The 16,163-nt window shown below is 50.9% G+C and overlaps 7 protein-coding genes across 7 annotated transcripts; 4 read left to right on the forward strand and 3 right to left on the reverse strand.

Moving 5' to 3' along the window:
* Nucleotides 1-556: 556 nt before the first annotated feature.
* Nucleotides 557-2,003, forward strand: BO88DRAFT_381214 (SDR family oxidoreductase; the record flags this gene model as incomplete). Its single annotated transcript, XM_025704570.1, has 6 exons — nucleotides 557-600; nucleotides 687-911; nucleotides 965-972; nucleotides 1,026-1,177; nucleotides 1,235-1,329; nucleotides 1,392-2,003. The coding sequence occupies 6 exons, from the start codon at nucleotides 557-559 to the stop codon at nucleotides 1,759-1,761; spliced, it is 894 nt and encodes a 297-aa protein (XP_025566344.1). The 3' UTR covers nucleotides 1,762-2,003.
* A 155-nt stretch (nucleotides 2,004-2,158) lies between these two features.
* On the forward strand, nucleotides 2,159-4,369 carry BO88DRAFT_432420 (succinate--CoA ligase (GDP-forming) subunit beta). The gene is made up of 8 exons (XM_025709359.1): nucleotides 2,159-2,584; nucleotides 2,671-2,754; nucleotides 2,823-2,895; nucleotides 2,965-3,064; nucleotides 3,125-3,670; nucleotides 3,731-3,777; nucleotides 3,830-4,122; nucleotides 4,190-4,369. The coding sequence occupies exons 1-8, from the start codon at nucleotides 2,531-2,533 to the stop codon at nucleotides 4,322-4,324; spliced, it is 1,332 nt and encodes a 443-aa protein (XP_025566345.1). The 5' UTR covers nucleotides 2,159-2,530; the 3' UTR covers nucleotides 4,325-4,369.
* Nucleotides 4,370-4,767: 398 nt separating this feature from the next.
* Nucleotides 4,768-6,575, reverse strand: BO88DRAFT_449955 (F-box domain protein; the record flags this gene model as incomplete). Its single annotated transcript, XM_025710532.1, has 4 exons — nucleotides 4,768-5,656; nucleotides 5,742-6,118; nucleotides 6,207-6,372; nucleotides 6,496-6,575. 4 exons carry the CDS (start codon nucleotides 6,573-6,575, stop codon nucleotides 4,768-4,770), a joined length of 1,512 nt encoding a protein of 503 aa, XP_025566346.1.
* Nucleotides 6,576-8,226: 1,651 nt separating this feature from the next.
* BO88DRAFT_411468 (flocculation suppression protein) lies at nucleotides 8,227-10,332 on the forward strand (the record flags this gene model as incomplete). Its single annotated transcript, XM_025708038.1, has 6 exons — nucleotides 8,227-8,576; nucleotides 8,692-8,790; nucleotides 8,855-8,922; nucleotides 8,986-9,329; nucleotides 9,403-9,472; nucleotides 9,533-10,332. The coding sequence occupies 6 exons, from the start codon at nucleotides 8,227-8,229 to the stop codon at nucleotides 10,330-10,332; spliced, it is 1,731 nt and encodes a 576-aa protein (XP_025566347.1).
* A 637-nt stretch (nucleotides 10,333-10,969) lies between these two features.
* BO88DRAFT_484939 (DUF3245 domain-containing protein) lies at nucleotides 10,970-11,939 on the reverse strand. The gene is made up of 2 exons (XM_025712310.1): nucleotides 11,723-11,939; nucleotides 10,970-11,576 (listed from the first exon to the last, which is right to left on the reverse strand). Exons 1-2 carry the CDS (start codon nucleotides 11,905-11,907, stop codon nucleotides 11,060-11,062), a joined length of 702 nt encoding a protein of 233 aa, XP_025566348.1. The 5' UTR covers nucleotides 11,908-11,939; the 3' UTR covers nucleotides 10,970-11,059.
* Nucleotides 11,940-12,213: 274 nt separating this feature from the next.
* On the reverse strand, nucleotides 12,214-13,185 carry BO88DRAFT_401697 (oxidoreductase-like domain-containing protein). The gene has a single exon (XM_025705906.1). It carries the CDS (start codon nucleotides 13,170-13,172, stop codon nucleotides 12,402-12,404), a length of 771 nt encoding a protein of 256 aa, XP_025566349.1. The 5' UTR covers nucleotides 13,173-13,185; the 3' UTR covers nucleotides 12,214-12,401.
* A 167-nt stretch (nucleotides 13,186-13,352) lies between these two features.
* Nucleotides 13,353-15,608, forward strand: BO88DRAFT_381226 (uncharacterized protein). Its single transcript, XM_025704571.1, has 2 exons — nucleotides 13,353-14,356; nucleotides 14,412-15,608. The coding sequence occupies exons 1-2, from the start codon at nucleotides 13,467-13,469 to the stop codon at nucleotides 15,379-15,381; spliced, it is 1,860 nt and encodes a 619-aa protein (XP_025566350.1). The 5' UTR covers nucleotides 13,353-13,466; the 3' UTR covers nucleotides 15,382-15,608.
* Nucleotides 15,609-16,163: the final 555 nt, after the last annotated feature.

Genomic DNA, 16,163 nt, shown 5'->3' on the forward strand with positions numbered 1-16,163 from the left:
ATTTCCTTACACGAAGCGTGCCGGAATATTTTATTTCCGGGTCAACATCTACAACAGTAACACTTCTGGGATGCGATCATGTTTAAATACAGATGGCCAATTTGGTACCCCTGTGCTGCTGAGAATGCCATAAGAGTTATGAGAAACTGTGGCTATCTGGGTAGTATACAGTAACTTAGTATCGTGTCAAGTTCGGGTAATCAGTATAAAATCTATATTTCATTGCTAAACGGAAAGCTACATCACCTTCTCTGTAGAATTTCAAGATTAAAGTAACGGCCAGATATACAGAATGCTAATTAAAACGAAATGCCGCCGGGAGGTTGAGCAGCTGGCAGCATGTGTCGGGAGTAAGGTATATGTTCCTTTTTACATGTGGTAATCTTACCGAGGTTCTGCATCTGAACTAGTGTGATCGGCAGGGTAGGTACATAGATAGCAGGAAGCGTCGGAGAAGGACTTCCAACTTTAGCCTGATTTTTGTGACAGATCATTAAGATACATCAGATCCCGCACCTTCGACAGTCATTCTCCATCGGCCCCGCTTTAAAGCACAATGAGAGGAACCGAAGACGGACGGAAGTCTGTGCTGATTACAGGGTAGGTGTTGCACATGATCGTAATCCCCTTATGATTATTATCTCCGTTGACATGTTACTTATTACTTATGCCGCCTAATCATGCAGATGCTCTCCTGGCGGTATTGGGAACTCTATGGCCCGTGAGTTCCATCGGAATGGTTTGCGTGTGTTCGCTACTGCCCGTGATGCAAAGACAATCGAAGATCTATCGTCTATTGGGATTGAGACCTTGAGTCTTACTGTGGACGATGAGGAAAGCGTCCGACGATGCTTTGAAGAAGTGAAAGAAAAGCTTGGGGAGAAAGGACTGGATTATCTCGTCAATAACGCGTAAGTTGTCACCTTTCATCCGGTGACACTTCATGAGCTGATATAGTCGCCAGTGGCCGGAGTACGTCTGATTATTATTATGACTTCATGGAAACCCTTTCTTATGCATGATAGATTATACTGTGCCAGCTATGGAGGCAGAGCTCTCCGAAATCCGTGACACGTTCGAAACGAACTTTGTCGCGGTTGTACACATTTGCCAGACCTTCCTACCGCTACTTATGAAGGCCAAGGGAACTATTGTACAGATTGGTTCTGTTGCTGGGGTGGGTGTGCTCGAAGATAAGCTTTAAGGGAAGCTACTTGTGCTGATACTGGTCCAGGTTGTTCCCTACGTTTTCGGGTCCGTATACAACGCCTCAAAGGCTGCGGTGCACTCGTTCAGCGATGCCTTGCGCGTGGAACTAGCTCCGTTCTGGTATGTTACTTCAATACGCCCCCTCCGCCCTGCAACAGATTTATTGATACGGAAATATCAAGTGTGCACGTCACTACCGTCGTTACCGGGGGTGTGCAATCTCGCATCGCCCGTGTCAAGCGTACTCTGGTTCCCGGCTCAATCTATACACCAATCGAGGACGAATATAACCGACGGGTGGTACATAGCCAGGCTGGGGCCATGCCAAACGAAGCATACGCTCGCAGCGTGGTCACACAGGTCCTCTATGGGTCTGCACCATGGCGCTGGATTTGGCCCTGGGCGCAAGGTCGGAAGAACTGGATCTGGGAAGGTAACAAAAGCTGGTTGATCTGGCTGCTTATGGGAGGATGGGCCTGGAACGGTCTGTCTGGGAAGGTTGTGACGAAGATGTTCAAACTCAACAGACTTAGAAGAGCTGCTGGGAAATGAAGGAAGAGGGGACGGCGTAAGGACGGATGAATCTGTTCTGCTGGACGGGGTTCTCGTCGATCCTTCGGGTCATTCGGTCCAAGTGTAGTATTAGCATTTCAAAACACGGCGTTTTCTGGTTGGGATGTCATCTTCTCTGCTTGAACCGTTTGCTTGACATCAGTAAGTCTGGTCTTTCGACATTGTAGGGGAATAGATGGTGCATGCCGACGCCGTAAGACCGTTTAAACCATTTGCCGTATGCCCCCGGGCTAGGAGGACAAGCCGGCGGATTCAGGGTTCGGGTTCGGGGCGAGGCGCCAGTAGAAGAACTACGCTGCCCGAGAGGCATAGTAACTTCACAAACGAAGCCGAGATATCATGATTTCCTCTGCACAAGATATTTCTCACTGATGTTGCCTACGGGTTCGGATCCATGCTGACCGCCCCAAGTAGGCCATCGACGAGCTTCAGACTCGATAGGGACCAGGCGAGAGGATGGCCCCGTTCCGTGATATTCGCGTCGGAAACTGTGCTGCTTAATCATCCCGAGGCGCACGCTGGTTGGCCCGTCAGGTGACTGCCGATGGCTACTCCCAAGGCAATTATCATCCCGAGAAGCGCAGCCGCGAAAAAGAAAGCTGTTCTCCCATCAACACCCCAAATACCTCCCCCATCTTCTCCCGCATAACCTCACGTCGGAGGATACTCTTGTTCTTGTCACCTCTCTCTCCCCGACAAGACTTTTTTGATCCCTCTCCTCTCCTTTCATCTAAATACCTCAGTCACCATGTTCAAGCTTGCCCGCAGCAAACCGGTTACGGCAGCTTTGAGGGCTGCGACGGTAAGCATCCCTGGGCCCTTTTGCCCTTACCTCCTGCCAAATCTCTTCAAGGTAGATCGGCGTGCTAACATCTCCGTTGTTGACAGGAATCTTCCGTCCAGTCCCGTGTTGCTCAGCAACAGAGAAACCTGTCGATCCACGAATACCTGTCTGCGAACCTGCTCAAGTCGGTGCGTCGGGCACCCAAAATTCTGCTGTAAAATTTCGCCTTGCGATCATCACTAATACGATACTACAGTATGGCGTCGGCATGCCCAAGGGTGAAGTCGCCCGCTCCGCGGAGGAGGCTGAGGCCGTTGCCAAGTCCCTCGGTACGTTTTTGTGATCCGCCATGCTCCAACCCAAAAGTCGCGACGGCTACTAAGACAGGGACGTTATAGGTAATGACGACATGGTCATCAAGGCCCAGGTCCTTGCTGGTGGTCGTGGTAAGGGTACTTTCGACAATGGCCTTAAGGGTGGTGTGCGCGTGATCTACTCGTGAGTGCGACCCGCGTGATTCCGAGTCTTCCCTTGCGCTGATATGTTATAAAATTTTAGGCCTACCGAGGCCAAGATGTTCGCTAGCCAGATGATCGGACAGAAGCTCATCACGAAGCAGACTGGCGCTGCTGGTCGTCTTTGCAACTCTGTCTACATCTGTGAGCGCAAGTTCGCTCGCCGCGAGTTCTACCTTGCCGTCCTCATGGACCGCGCCTCTCAGAGCCCCGTCATTGTCGCCTCGTCGCAAGGTGGTATGGACATTGAGGCCGTCGCCAAGGAGAACCCCGAGGCTATCATCACCACTCCCATTGACATCAAGGTTGGTGTGACCGATGCCATTGCTCACAAGATCGTCACCGAGCTCGGCTTCTCCGAGCAGTGCGTCGAGGAGGCCAAGGACACCATCCAGAAGCTCTACAAGGTCTTCATGGAGAAGGATGCTACCCAGATCGAGATCAACCCTCTGTCTGAGACCTCCGACCACAAGGTCATGGCCATGGATGCCAAGCTTGGCTTCGATGACAACGCCGAATTCCGCCAGAAGGAGGTCTTCTCCTGGAGAGACACTACCCAGGAAGACGCCGATGAGGTCAAGGCTGCCGAGTAAGATCTTCCTGGCTCTTACAATTACAATGTTCGAAAGCATTCTAATCTACGGCATAGGCACGGTCTGAACTTCATCAAGCTTGACGGTGACATTGGATGCCTGGGTATGGGTCCATCACACTCGACTGATAAGATTTATGCTAACGGTCGCCATAGTTAACGGTGCTGGTCTTGCCATGGCCACCATGGATATCATCAAGCTCAACGGCGGTGCCCCCGCCAACTTCCTCGATGTCGGTGGTGGTGCCACTCCCGCCGCCATTAAGTCCGCTTTCGAGCTCATCACCAGCGACCCCAAGGTGACTGCCATCTTCGTCAACATCTTCGGTGGTATCGTCCGCTGCGACGCTATTGCCCAGGGTTTGATCAACGTTGTGCAGGAGATGGGTCTGCGCACTCCCATCGTTGCCCGTCTGCAGGGTACCAACATGGAGCAGGCTCACAAGCTGGTATGTTCTTACCATTTATTGGGGGATCAGCGTAACAAAATCACAAGCTAACTGACGTTATTTGCAGATCAACGAGTCTGGCCTCAAGATCTTCTCCATTGAGGATCTCCAGAGCGCTGCTGAGAAGTCTGTCCAGTTCTCCAAGGTCGTCAAGATGGCCCGCGAGATCGACGTTGGCGTTGAGTTCACCCTTGGTATCTAATCTCCGAGTCGGATTTGGATTTATAGATGTGTCACCTTGTCTACTGCTCCACTGTCTCTTGTACTCCTTTTATTTTTCCTTTTATTTTCCTTACTTCCCTCTTGCTTTCCCCCACTCCGATGGCCGGGGATTCAGAAGGTTTATGCGTGTTCGATGGTGCAGCGAGATGCGGAGCAATAGGCCGACGGTTGGTGACCATGGGCTTCGTCGACGATGCTAACGCACTCCTGCTGCCTAGAATAAGATCGGTCATAGGGGTTGTCACAAACGAGTTGCTATAATGGTGAAATGAGACGGATTCAGGCAGAGAGAGCACGAGGGGTATCTTTATAGAGAGCATTTGATGGTCCTGTATATCGTCCATTTCTAGGTTCATTTTCTTATGTCAAATGCATTTTCCCTTTTTCTGTGCCCCCTTCGGTGTCGTTGGGTGATAATACCCTTCACGCTGCTAGAAGCGCCAGATCGGTAGACTCTGGAGGATGTACGTCCTTAAACCGCCACACTTTCACGTCAATTTCGTGGAGCAGGAGAATGAAGTCCCTATCGCCACGGAGAGTGAAGAGGTTTGAGTAAATGCCGTCCGAGGCTTCTCGGGGCAGCCCGATACTCATAGATTTGGCCGGGCGATGAGGGATCCGGGACGCTGGGTTGAAGATCCAGATAGCCGGTTTCCCCCTATCGCTCTTCACATAGTAGAGCAGATCGCCGTCCAGCACGGTCATGCAAAAGGGGAAGTAAGGAGTGCACTCTTCCTGGAGCAATGTGTGCATGTGGATTTTGTCCCGCTGCGGGTCGTACGAAACTACAAGGACATGGTGCAAGTCGGACGCTGTCGTCGTCAACGACGGCGTATTGAGTTCAGACGGCGGTTTGCAGACAAAGACAGCCAAGTTGCTAGCAGAACTGTTTGATATATCGGCAATGCTCCAGTCAGGTTGAATAGGGGACGGTAAGTGTAGTGTATAGGGGGGAAGCGGACTGGCGATGCGTCCGTGGTCATCAAAGGTGTGTTTTACGACACGTAGTCTGTCCCAAAACGAATGGTGAGCATTGTTGAGATCATCTCCTTTTTCGAGGAGAAGAGTGGTCACGCTGTTGGTGCTGGGTTGCAGGCCTATCAATGCCAGGTGGGAAGTTACTTCGATGGTACGAGCAGCTCGCGAGCTCATATCCCAGTAATAGATCTTGTTCTCCTCGACACCAGCTGCAGAACAATAATTGATACTCAGAGCGACCTTGAGACCACTAACAATGAAGATCCGAAAGCTGAAAGCGGGGATGCGAAACGAGGCGTGTTCTTCCGTCTCGAGGTTCCAGGCGTGGCAGTATCTAGACTCGGGATGAGCTGGGTGTCTAAAGTGGTCTTTTCTCGGCGAAACCACCACAAGATGTGGTGTAGCTTATGTGTACTTACGCACGCGCGCTGATCGCGACCACCATGGAATCGGAGAGACGCAAATCCCAGAACGAATCTCGATTCTCCGTGCAGAAACGTTGGGTGGAGCGCTTGCAGAGATCGTGTACGACGACATGGGTGCCGTTGTCTAGCCAAGCACACCTTCCATTGGCGTAATCCAGGCATTCAAGCTTTGAGCCATCTGTCGGAAAGAGGTTGTGGGCCTGGAGATTGCAGATGGGTAGACCACGCTCCAGACGGATTCTATACTTGGCATATTGGGTGAAGTGGTCAGCTGGGACATGTGCTGCTGCGAGCACATGCCCTGTGTATTGCTGGTATACAGCACCCTGGATCAATTCTGACGAGAGTAGCTGGTGCCACTTTCTAGAGACCTGGTGGAATGTGGCTTGAACTCAGTCTCGGGGGTCATAAGGGTGGCTGGTCACCTTTCCAAGGCCACGGGGGGGGATGGCAACATACTCTTTGAAGGATATGGAGGTCAGAAAAATCGAGATACTGAGCGATTTGGACTGCGATTTCTGGGGGGGATTCCGCTAGAATATCCATTTGAAAGGAACGCTGATTGATGCGCTTTTGTACATCGCGCCATTCATGGGGGTTCAGTAGGTCTAGAATGCGATGATACCTGTCGGGGAAGGGCTGCATGAGCTTAAGCTAAGATGGAGGTTTTTGAAGGAGGGAGGAAAGAGGGGAAAGGAAGATCATCGATGACGGATGGATGGATGGATGGATGGATGGACGGTCATACGCATCCTGTCGAGCTGAGCTCGTATTCAGATGAGTGAAGAGGGTGATGATTTGCTGTATAGAAGCGGCATCGGCGGCCATGGCTGACGGCCAGTCGACGCTATTTGAAGACGAGGTCTCAGAATCTCAACTACGGAGGGGACGATAGATGGATAGTAGTTGGTTTGGATAGTTTAGACAGTCTTAAGTCTGGTGGTGGATTGGTACTAGAAGGAAAGGGAAGTCCGATAGTTAGTTAGTAGGGAGTAGTTTTAAGGCGAGCCGTGCTGCAGGGTCTAGAGCTGCTCAGAAACTCAGACAAGGTAGGCACGCAGGCACTCTTCTTCTCATCTTTCGCTCCTTATCCAAAATATGAATGGAGCCTTTGTCGCTACTACTGTATACCTTCTAAAGTGAGAAAGGAAAAGTTTCTGTTTGGTCATTTTTGAATCTCTTTGGTTTCTCTCATTACTTATTTTTCGAGAATTTGACCAAGTACCTATCTAGAAGCACCGACAACTTTTTGAGTGAGAGTGAACACTAAAGTACTCCGTAGCACTGACTGCATTCCTGACCCATCCACCAATAAATACTATGCAAAGCACGACCTTAAATTTTTTTAGTTTGGTGCCCTCTCCCTCTTTCCCCCTCCTCCTTCTTACTCTTCTTCACAGACCTTGGGAAAGGCTTACGTCGATCGGAAAGTGACGAGGGGGAAAACAGGAAACGCTGGGTCATCGATCTACGGCGCAGCCCCAGCAGGCGATCGGAAGGCGAAAAGCCAAAAGCAACAGGAAGGATGGAAGGAAGGGAACAAGTTAGTTTTTAGGAATGGATGGACCAATGGAGAGCACGGCGATGCTTCGGGAAGCGGAGACACTTTTTTTTGACTGGCGATGATCCTCAACTTCCAGTCTGGCCCAGACTCTACTTGGTTCATCATCAGTACTAGATTACCATTCCATCCCCCATCCTGCAATTTTACTACTACTACTACTACTACCACCAGTACTAAATACTAAGTTGACTCAAACTAGAACTACTGGACTGGCACTGGACCAAACTGTTCATTTAGTTCTTCATTCTTTTCTTCTTGTTTTCCTTCCAAGTTTCTTCTCTCCACCTTCTTCTCCTTCTTCCCATTCTTATCTTCAACCCATCCACAACTGAGTACTACCAGGTACTACTTGCTAGTTACTACTTACACTACTCTTTGGGGGTTTGCTGCTAGTTGCTGTTCTTGCGGGAAAGAGAAAAGAAACTGGCAGGCCTTTCCCCCCATTTATCTATCTATCTATCTATTCTTATACCTATTATCGTTCAATTTTCTTCCCCTCTACTTCCTATTATTCAAGGAATTTCTCCATCGTTAATATAATTATTTTGTTCGATGTTATTTTAAGTTGATTGCATTATTCCCCTTCGTTAATCTACTTAATTTCTTTCGCCCTGAAGAAATTCTGTCTTGGCCTACTTCTTCTCTAAGGCTTAAAAAAGTAAAGGGCAGAAAAGGAATTAAGTACTTTTTTACTTTACGCGAATCCCGTCGTCTACTCTCTTCTCTGCCTCGCTCTCTTTTCTCTCTCTCTCTCTCTCTCTTCTCTCTTTCTCTCCGTCTGCTGCGGCTCCCTCCTCGGCCGCCCCGTCCTCATTCCTTTTCTTTTCCGTCCTCTTCTCTTCCTCTCTCTCTCTCTCCCCCCTCCCTCATCCTCCTGCTTCTCCTCCTCCCCCCCCCCTGTTCCCGCCGCGCGAGATGAGCGGTCTTGCCGATCCCCCGTCCAGAAGTCCGCTTATCCTCACTGCTATCGATGCGCCCGGCAAAACCCGCAAGATTCCTGTCCTTGCCTCCTCCGTTCCTCCCTCCAGCCAGTCCACCGGTGACCCCATGGAGGTTACTCCTCCTGCCTCGGGCGCTGCGCCCCCCATCCATAGCAGTCCCGATAGCGATCGGGCGGGCGCAAGCAACACCACCGCCACCTCCAATGGCTCTACTGAACCTTCCAATGTGAACCACCATGCCGCTCCCACTCAAGCTATCGGTGCGGCTGCTGCTGCTCAGCAGCCCAAGGTCGTTCAGACGGCCTTTATTCACAAGCTCTACAAGTACGTCGGAGGCCATTTCTGTCGTTCACTCTTCCGTTTTGTTGCTTCCTTTCGAAAACCTCCCCATTCCCCTTACCCTTCACGGTAACGGGCTCGAGCTAACAACCCTGTATAGTATGCTAGAGGATCCCAGTATTCAACACCTCATCTCGTGGTCGAATACGAATGACAGCTTCGTCATGTCCCCGACTTCCGAATTCTCCAAAGTCCTGGCGTTAGTCTCCCCCTATCGTAGCCTATCGCGCTCTGTGGGAACTAGCTGCTAACGAACAGCTTAGTCAATACTTCAAGCACACCAACATATCGTCCTTCGTCAGACAGCTGAATATGTACGGTTTTCATAAAGGTATGCGGGCTGAGACAGCAAATAGCATTGTCCCCGACCGTTATTGATACACATGGATCCCAGTGAGCGATGTATTCCACACCGGTTCGCCAGACTCCGCTCTGTGGGAGTTTAAACATGGGAATGGCAACTTCAAGCGCGGAGATCTCGTCGGTTTGCGAGAGATCAAGCGGCGCGCATCCCGTCATGCATTGATCCATCGCGACTCGTTTCCTGGCCACAAGGCCGCCGCCTCCCAGCCCGGCACCCCCGCTGAGCCAGTTCCCGATGTCACCGAGTCCCGTTTGATGAACCTGGAACACTCCATGTATGACCTGCATGCTCGTTTAAGGAACGCTGAAGAAGGAAATGCGACCCTTACTGCAAGATGTCAATCCATGGCCGAGAGCTTAACCAGGTGTTATCACGTAAGTTGATGGGCCTCCAATGCGATCGTGACATCCAGCGGTTTTGTGTTTACTGATTCTTCTCGTCGTCCAGTGGACTCACTCAATTTCACGTTTCCTCCAAGGCATGATCCCCGATCGCGAGAGCCTTCTGTATCGAGACGGTGAGGACCATCCACCATTAATAGCCCCAACTGCATGATCGACTAACGAGTTTGGTGTAGTGGCCTCCATGCAGGCGGAATTGGAGAAGCACCTCGAGGCTGTGCGGGCCCTGGAGCATCCTCCGGACCCATACTTGGCCGTCCGACAACCCTACGTCACCGGCATCTCTGGCGATGCAGGTCCGCCGCTGTCGCCGCGCCAAATGCCCCCGGAAGAGAGTCGCCGCCCATCGATGCTGGACCCCTCGAGGACCGGTATGATTCGGCCCCCTGTTCCCCCTCATCTGGCCGTCTCTCCACGGCGGTACGGGTCAATTGGCGCCGGAAATTCTTCCCCTAGCTACAACCGTACGCAAGTGCCAGCGGTCGTCACTCCGCAACAACCTATGCCTCATCCTCTTTCGTCCGTATCCTCTCCGCCTGGGCCTAATCTTGCGCGCCGGCACACTTCGGCGGACATCAGACAGCATGGCTGGCCGCCACCGGGAGTGTCGCCATTCCCTTCCGCACATCCCCCGCAGCCAACGAACCCCTGGTCTCCCTCTCGACACCGGACTCCGACGTCAAGTGAACAATCGGTCCGAGATGTGCTAGCCCAGTATGAAATGGGTGCACCGCGACGTCTGCAGGAACATCGACACCCAACTCCCCCGTTGCACCCCGATCAGAACCCCCCAACCGATAACGGCTGGTCTTTGGGACCTAGGTTCCCTCGACACGATTCGTCCTTGCCAGCAACTCGACGTTCCAGCATGGCCAGCAATGTTCATTCGCTTCTGAACCCGGCTGATACCGCTGAACGGCCGGACGAAGACCAGCACGCTATGGCCGACGATCGGAAACGGAAGCGATTGGAATAAACTCATTATCATTATTTTTATTTGCTTCATTCATATCCTTGATCCGGGGATTCTCGCAGGAGCATTGCTTGGCGCTGATATTCGGGACTCTACCGGAATCGGAGCTATAGACTTCTTGTTCTTCGGGGCGCACGCTTTTTTTATATTTGGAAAGGGGTAAAGGAAAAGCATATCACCAGGAGAAACTCACTTTCAGCCATCATTTCTGGACTGGTACTGCATCTTGTGGAGTATTGCCCATCTGTACTTTCTGTGTTTATCTTCTTTCTGGGTGGGAACATCTACTGTACAATTGACACAACATACATGGATTCCAGCATGTTGGAACCCGTGCTTACCGGGCATGGTTTGGACGGCACTAATCTGTTTCCTTTTTTTTATTTCTTGGACAGCATTGCTTTCTGATGGTGGAAGGCCCTTGCACAGAGAACCGTTCTCGGGCTGTTCCGTCTTACTGTTGTTATATTATATACCCTGGGTTTGGGGTGGTGGTGCACGATATTGTGTGGGTATAGTAATCTAGATTTGCAGAGGACATAGTGATCTCCGGCTGCAGGCGCACAATCAATGAGACTTTTTTGGGTTTGATGAACAATTTTTGACGTATTCACAAATAACTGTACACAGTGAACTAAATGGGTATATTCATTTCCTTGAGGTTATACATCTAATTATATCGTCGACTGGGCTCCGTTAATGTGAAGTGAGAGGGCGTCACAACGCTTGTTTACCTCTTCTTTCTCTTCTTCGACCGTTCAGCCAAGATCTCATCCAAGAAGCTCGTCCCCTTCTTTCTCCCCCTAGCGGGCCGTGATGAAGAAGCTCCCGGTTGCTTGTCCAACTGATCCGCTTTGTCTCCAGTGCCATCACCGACATCACTCGTCTGCTTTGAGTCTCCGAATTCACCTCCAACCGTCTCGGATCCCGTCTGAGCTTGCGGTTCAGGCGCCTTGCGCTTTTTCGCTGACATAGCTTTCTTCTTCCCTATCGCCGCCGTCCGTCCGTCTTCCTCGTCATCATCGTCTTCTTCTTCCGTTTTCGCCACCCCATTCTTAGTGAGATTTGTTGACGCAGCAGCAGCATCGTTACTGCCTCCCTTCGCCGCAGAAGCCTTCTTCGCAGCCATAACCTTCTGGTAATTCCTGCCCAGGAGCTGTTTCCGTAATTTGTCATTCGAGTCCAATTGAGTCCGATTCCAACTTCCGTCCGCGGCTTTAGTAGGGAGTGGTGCACCAACTCCTAATCTATACATTGGATCCATTGTTAGTTTTGACATGTCCATCAATCGTTGTCGTAGCCCGTCCCCTCCGGCCAGAAGATACTCCAGAAAACAGCATAGACGGGAAAGAAAAAGGGATAAAATGAAAAGAAAATATAGAGTGTATCATACGTCTCCGGCACCGCCGTGAAAATCTCATCCTCTTCTCGCTGTAATTCCTCTTCGGTTTTCTTGCTGTTCGCTTGGTCGTCTGTAGTCGGTGCAGGTAGCCATGAGGCAACGAGACGCTGGCTTCGAGCTAGCGCTACGTTGGCCTTATTGAGGATTATGTCTGTTTCTGATTTTGATGTCGACATTGTGTCTGCTTTTTGTCTATTTTGTTATTGGGGTTTTCGGTGGTTTGATTGCTCGATATGGATGGAACTTTTTGCGATAGCAGGGCGGGATTTGGTGGCAGAATCTTGGGCGGTGGAGTGCGGGACTGCTTGCTGGAGGGTCAATAGTAAGAGGTATTGAAGTAGTAGTATTGAATGGGGTTGTTGTGATCTTGGTTATATTGGGAGAATAAACCAATCTGGCAGGTGGTATATGATGGCTACATTTCGTCAATTAGACGACTATAATTATGTGTGCATGCTCAATCTCAATCGTTTTAGGATCATCTTGCATATATAATCTAAGCACCACCATGGCGGAGCAATATATACATTCTACATCTAAACAGCAGTAGTATAGTCTATGTACAAATCTAGTCCAAACACCAAGCTAACTCACATCAATCATCACACAAGGGTATTCATAGTCGAGAAGAGAAAATGCCACTAAGCAGAGAAATGGACCGGGCATCATTTCACGCTGATTCCTGCTGATGCCGTTGCTTCAGTTTCTTCTCCGTTTTCATGAACTCTCGAATTCCCACAGGAATACTCGCGAACAAGTCATCGTCCGAAGAAGGCGCCGACCAATTGGCCTCACTGCCACCACCATCGTCATCCATGCTCATGCTGGCTGAGTGGACTTCTGCTCGTGGGGTATGCCGCATATCCGAGGCATCATTTTTGGTTGCACCCTTTGCCTTGGCTTGTTCAAGCCTGAAGGCCCAGTCTTCCAGCTCGTCTCGGAAATCGTCCCATACGCAGTGGACACAGCCACTCATGCAGCAATTGTCGGGCTCCTCCGGTCGAGGAGGGATGGCCACCCCGTTTATGGTTTTCCATGTCTTATCCGGTGCGGAGCCCGGATCGTAGCGTGAGGACCGGCCGGGACCAGCTAACCGAGTGCCGAAGACAATGGCCATCTTTTCCTGTGGTGTTTGCACCTCTGGCTTGGGCTCTTCAGTCTTGGTATCAGTTGTCGCGTGGTGTCGGTAGGGTGAACGAGTGGACAAAATATCGTAGTAATAGCCCGATAGCGGATGGGCTTGACGGGACTTGGAGTCATTCAAACTGCCCGCCTGTGTGTCTTGGACGGTGGCATATCTGCGGGTGCTGGAGCGCCGAATGAATGGGGGGACGGCACGTGGTCGGGTCAGGCGAGATGCATCGGGTATGCGCGAACCGGAAAGACAGACATGACAGCGTCTGAGGAGGGGCGAACGAATCGCCAGACAAGGAGCGTCCATGGTGAAGTTGGAGTTGCGACAAGTAGAAGAAGAAGATCGGAAAGAGGTGGCAGAAGATGAGAAAGCGGCGGTTATGTCATAATCCCGAGGCTGCAAACAGTGCAAACAGGCAAAGCAGTGGATGTTGTTGTTGATGTTTGAAGATAGCGCTTCCCACGGACGCTTCTCTATCCCCTCTGCGGAGGTTGTCTTTTCTTGATTTCGCATGGACGGCTGATTAGGTGTTTTGTCTTCACCTCTCCACGAGCCGCCACACAAGCGACCCCGGCCGTGATCCCCGTCACCGCGTCGCAAATGAACGACCCCGCGCCTTCTCAGGATGACCCCCAGCAGCGCACCAGTCAACGAATGTCCTACCAAGCTCCCACTAGAGCGAGCTTAGCCAGATCGCATCCCACCCTTCTCGAGACTGAGAATAACAAGTCCCCGGCGAAAACTATGCAGAAACCGAATCAAGCCCGAACAAGAGCGCTCGGTCTACGAGACCGCAAGGCCCTGAGACCGTCATTGACCTCGACTGCTAGCCCTCTGGGCTCCCTCAAGGGTAGCAAACAGTCGCCTGCATCGTCCCTTTCTGGCCGTCGCTCTAGCGGTCTGGCCGCTTTTGCGGCGCCTCCAAGGCGAGTCTCAACAAGGATCACTGCCTCCGATCTAGTGTTCCGGTCTCCGTCTGCATCCCAACAGAGTACAGAAAAATTACCACCACCTACCGATACCCCGGAAAACCAATTGGCATCGGAACTAGACAGCGCAACCGGTGATATAGATGCGAATGAGGCTTTACCCCAACCGTCATTCCAGGACATCCTAGACGAGCCAGATCTGCCACCGACGCCGACCCAGTTGGGCCTGGAACGGCCTCCCGGGCGGCCAAAAGGACTTCTGAGCAGCAGCCCAAGCTCGCAACAAGGAAAGTGGGGGAAAAGAAGGAATGCAGATGGTCGAGAACAAAGCCCGTCAAAGCTGAGGAAAGTTGACTATGGCGAGGCAGGAGAATCCACGGATTCAGGCCTCTTGTTGGATCGGACTTCCTTACCGGAGGAGATCTTGACGAAGCGTAAACTGAAGAACAAACTCGCTTCTGAACTACAGCAATTGAGGAACGAAATATCGGAACTGGAGACGTGGTCGAAAGACCTGGCGCAAGATGATGCCGGTGATGAGCGAGATTTGACCGGGTTAATGTAAGTTGCACACGCTTGTCGCGCCGTCAATGACTTGCCACTGACCGGCCAACAGTACTTTGTTAGCAGCAACGAATCCTCCTCAATCGACTCCAACGGCCTCAGGCGAAATCTCCATATCGTCTCTCATCTCTTCATTACTCCCTTTTGCCACCAAGGGACCCCCGAAACCCCCGCCTGAGGCCCCTCCAGTGAACCCATTTGCGCTTGGAGAGCATGCGCAAACAGAAGCATATTTAACAGCCCTTGCGCCATTACAGCTTACGGCGTACTCTGAAACCATACCTAATTCCACCCCCGACCTTGTCTTAGAGAGACATACTCTCCAGTTTTCCGCCCCGCCTCCGTTCCCTTCCAACCGCTACAAAGTATCTGTAACCTGCGACGTCAACCCAGAAACACAAACCTTGGTCTCCATATCATTTGCTTCACAGGAGAATGGAGAAAATACAAGGGCTCCAGAGGATCTACGGCGTTGGATCGACACCAGGCTTGCCAATCCGTTGCTTAAGCTAGATGTCACAGGCCTGTGCTGGGGCATTAACCGATACTGGGAGGCCATGGTATCGCGTGCCGAGTTATGGTTACACATGGAGGAACAACATGCAGAACTAATCAGTGGACATGCGAAACGGGACCATGTGACTAAATCGAAGAGCGCAAGCTCGCAACCCCTTGGCATGTCAGAACTGCGTCAAATTCTTCCGCACCTCGAGCGCACGTCTATGCTCTTCGAATCCAAGAGCGGCTCACTGAAAGTTCTTGTATCATGCCAATTAACATTGGACGAGTGGACAAGTGAGCCACAACTAGCACCAGGACTCAGCGTTTCTCTATTATCAGAGTCCGACAGCGGCTCCAGGCGCAAGGTGGATCAGGAATCCAAGCGACTGTTCCAATCCATCTTGAATCCGAACGAGAACAACCAAGCTGGAAGCAGTGGCAGCGGAGTCCCTGCTAGCGCAATTATAAGAGCTACAGACTGCGTCTTGCGCGCTTTGCTTGGTACTAACTCTAAGAACTGAATACCCACATCATTTATGATATAATCAAGTGTTAGATTAGTTGGAATAAACGGATGTCAACGGCGTTCCTCAATTTGGATGGGAAGGGAAGCGTTAGGGGGTTGTCGACGTCGGCGTCGTCGGCGAATTCGTTTAGCGGTCTTAATCAATTTATCGAATCCTTAGGGTTTACTTTCTTTTTATGTAATTATACGCTCCTGACCTGGCATCTCATGCCCGATGAATTCATTGGATATGGATTTTGTATTAGATGGCACTCACTCTGTATCTACCTGTGTGAGATCTAGGCTGTGGCAGCTGGCTGATAGTATAAAACACGAAAGTAACCCCATTAAGAATGTATGACCGTAAGATTATATGCAAGGATCTTATCAGACAAGCTGGGCTGCATGACAGTTATCCACATACAGTTAAAACTCATGTCGAAACTACGAACTAACATCTACGAGATATCGAGGTGGTCACATAAAAATATACTCCGTATATCATCGCATTTGTACACTAGCTTGCTCCGTGCCTCAGCGTGCTTCAAGTCTACCGTTTCCAAGTGGGTATTTTTTTGAGGTGAACCCGAAGCCTGAGGCTCGGTTCCCGCGTCCTTCGGTAGATAGATCGAATGGGCAAAATCGTCCGGAAGGAACATAAAGATAAAGACGACAAAGAAAAAGGAGGTTGGGGTCTTCACTTCATTCGCGTTAGGGTGGGGAGCTAGTAGCTTTCTGGAGACATGAAAATTTGGGACATTTGCATTTCGAGGGGGTTTCGGAGCTTTTTATGTTAAG

The sequence above is a fragment of the Aspergillus vadensis genome (assembly GCF_003184925.1).
Source record: "Aspergillus vadensis CBS 113365 unplaced genomic scaffold BO88scaffold_3, whole genome shotgun sequence".
NCBI classification, from domain to species: Eukaryota; Fungi; Ascomycota; class Eurotiomycetes; order Eurotiales; family Aspergillaceae; genus Aspergillus; species Aspergillus vadensis.

Coding starts and splice junctions, on each gene's coding strand:
- BO88DRAFT_432420 (XM_025709359.1), top strand. CDS start 2,531: ATGTTCAAGCTTGCCCGCAGCAAACCGGTTACGGCAGCTTTGAGGGCT. Junction 2,755..2,822: donor CTGCGAACCTGCTCAAGTCG/GTGCGTCGGGCA, acceptor ACGATACTACAG/TATGGCGTCGGCATGCCCAA. Junction 3,778..3,829: donor CGGTGACATTGGATGCCTGG/GTATGGGTCCAT, acceptor CGGTCGCCATAG/TTAACGGTGCTGGTCTTGCC.
- BO88DRAFT_484939 (XM_025712310.1), bottom strand. CDS start 11,907: ATGTCGACATCAAAATCAGAAACAGACATAATCCTCAATAAGGCCAAC. Junction 11,577..11,722: donor TTCACGGCGGTGCCGGAGAC/GTATGATACACT, acceptor TCCAATGTATAG/ATTAGGAGTTGGTGCACCAC.
- BO88DRAFT_401697 (XM_025705906.1), bottom strand. CDS start 13,172: ATGGACGCTCCTTGTCTGGCGATTCGTTCGCCCCTCCTCAGACGCTGT.
- BO88DRAFT_381226 (XM_025704571.1), top strand. CDS start 13,467: ATGAACGACCCCGCGCCTTCTCAGGATGACCCCCAGCAGCGCACCAGT. Junction 14,357..14,411: donor CGAGATTTGACCGGGTTAAT/GTAAGTTGCACA, acceptor ACCGGCCAACAG/TACTTTGTTAGCAGCAACGA.